This window comes from Corvus brachyrhynchos, unplaced genomic scaffold (assembly GCF_000691975.1).
Source record: "Corvus brachyrhynchos isolate BGI_N302 unplaced genomic scaffold, ASM69197v1 scaffold716, whole genome shotgun sequence".
Classification (NCBI taxonomy): Eukaryota; Metazoa; Chordata; class Aves; order Passeriformes; family Corvidae; genus Corvus; species Corvus brachyrhynchos.
In genome coordinates this window covers 7,305-9,686 of record NW_008238433.1, presented here as the reverse complement: position 1 = coordinate 9,686, position 2,382 = coordinate 7,305, and the positions used below count along the sequence as shown (strand labels likewise).

General features: G+C 53.7%; 1 protein-coding gene across 1 annotated transcript in view; it reads right to left on the bottom strand.

Annotated features, from left to right (window-relative positions):
* Positions 1 to 873: 873 nt before the first annotated feature.
* The window catches only part of LOC108447190 (serine/threonine-protein kinase PAK 3-like), an 8,807-nt gene continuing 7,298 nt past the window's right edge, over positions 874 to 2,382 (bottom strand). The window contains exon 8 of the mRNA XM_017736443.1: positions 874 to 1,178. Coding sequence (XP_017591932.1) covers positions 874 to 1,178 — 305 coding nt within the window. The remainder of the gene's footprint in view (positions 1,179 to 2,382) is intronic.

Here is a 2,382-nt window from a genome sequence, read left to right as displayed (position 1 = left end):
TAGTAGATACTGCACATTGAGATAACAATTTCCTGAAAGCGAACAGCAACAGAAAAAGAAATGCAAAAAACCAGCAGCAATATTAATAACAAAAGTATATAAAAAGAGGAGGTGCTTTACACACAAAGGATGTTCACCACCTTGACTAAGTACCATGCAGTCATTGTGACCAAGACAAGATGGCAAATTCTCAAGATACGTTGCACCACGTGGCCTCGTGAAACAAATGCAACATTGTGGATACTCCCTACTGTAACAATGGGGAACCAAGTCAACAGACCCCGTTGTATGTCCAAAGACATACCGCTTTGCAGTGGCCTGCAGGTGCCGAGCCCAAAGAAGGCCCGTTTCAAACAGTCAAAAGCTGCAGCCTCACAGAGGTTTGCCCAGGCTCCATGCTTCCTGTAAGATTCCTTGCAGACATTTGGATAGCCACATCCCAATGAAAATGAGATGCAGTCATTCCCTTCTCTGTCAAAAGCTCCAGTTAAAGCCGGGAGCCAGCTTGAAAGAGGAACGAAAGTACTGAGTGGGAGAGGGAAACGAGTGCATGCAACTCCTCTGGAAATCACCTCTGCTTGCCCGTGGAATAATGACTCTGGGCTTAGCTTGCTTTTCTGGTGACTCAGCACAGACACGTCCTCTGCCAGTGGACAACGCAGTGTCTTTGAGGAGCTTCCCACTGGGCTCTTCACACCTCGGATGCTGCGGGTGGCATTGGAAAATCGATGCAATGGCTGAAAGGCCCAGCTGCACCTTGAAATTCTGTTGCTGAAAAACTGCAGTCGTTTACCAGGATAATTCCCCCAGCTGGAAAGCGTCTCGTTTTCCCCATCTCCTAGAAGGCTCACATCAACCAGCCAATTGTAGAGCTTACAGAAGGAAGAAGGACACCTTAGCAGGGAAAGCCGAGCGTAGGCCCTCCGACTCCCTTGAGTAGAGCGCTTTGGTGCCCCAAAAGGACACCAACGAGAGGGAAGCGTTTGGGGAGACGTGTCGTTTCAGCCCTCCTTGACTCTTCGATGCCACGTGACCCACGATCCCCAGTGACCAGATGTCCACTTTGGGGCCGTAGGCTTCTCCTCTCACGACTTCCGGCGCCATCCAGCTGGGAGTGCCGACGCTGGAGCTGCGCTTGCTGCGCTCAGGGGTGAGCTGAGCACAGAGGCCAAAGTCAGCTGCAGAGAAAAACAAACCCTGTCAAAGCCAGCTACAACTGGCAAACCCAGCCAAAGAATTGCCCGCTCGAAGCCTGACAAGGCCACGGTGAATCTAGCTGGAAAAGCAGCGGTGCTCTGCTTCCGCGGGGCTGTAGCCAGGGAAATAAGGCATTGGCCACTTCAAAAACGCCCTCACGTTCCGCGAGCTGGCCAAGCAGCGCTTCTGGGGAACCGGCAGTTACCCCAAAGCAGCCCCAGAGCGCATCCCAGGAACGCTGCGCCGGACCAAGGATACCCACCCAATTTCACAGATCCGTCCGTGCCCACAAGAATGTTGCAGCTTTTGACGTCTCTGTGGATGACTTGGCGGGAATGAAGGAATTGCAGTCCTTGCAGGCACTGAGAGAGGAGAGAGGAGAAAGGGAAGGGTGAATGTTCAGGACCTGATTTCATCCCGCAAGAAAGGAACGGGCTCGACAAGAGCGACAGCTTTCTCAGGGAATTGTGAGCCAGGCCGCAGCATCCTGGTGCTGTCAAGAGGAAGAGCTTGCTGCTTCAACACTCTTACGGGTGTTCCATCTTTCCAAGCAAAGGCACAGCGGAGCTTCCGAAAGCTCCTCCTCCCCTCGGTACGTAGCGCGTGCCCTTTGGCTGGGGGGCGGCACGGCAAAGATTTTCTTCGTAGCCTTGTGGCAGCAGAGGAGAAAGCAGCACGTTAGACCTGTTCCAGAATCCAACACCATCTGGGCTGCAATGCTATCCTTTGAAGCTGAGGACATCTCCTTTGCCTTCAGCTTGAAATTCTGCCACCAGCGTGCTGGCTTCGAGCAGCAAGGAATGCAGGACACACAGACAGGCTCCAGGCAACCGTCGAGAGGCAAAGCTGGCAAGAGGAAACAAGTGCGACAGAGCGTGAGAGCCAGCGAGCGAGCACGAGCGCCAGAGCACAACAGCAGTACGTAAGAGTGCGAGAACAGAGCCTAGGAAGTGCGGGGACACTGGCAGGCAGTTGGCTTCCGATGCTCTTTCTTCTCCGTGTCGTGGCAGCAACAAGCAAAGCAAGGCCGTGAGCAAGACAACTCTGCTGTTCTTAACCACCAGTTGACAAGGGCCATCCTGCGCGGGCCAGGGGAAGCACAAGTGGCATCCCTCACCTCCCGACAGACAGCGCCTATCTGTCCTTCCTCGAGGTACACTGCCCCGAGTACATCATACAACGTGC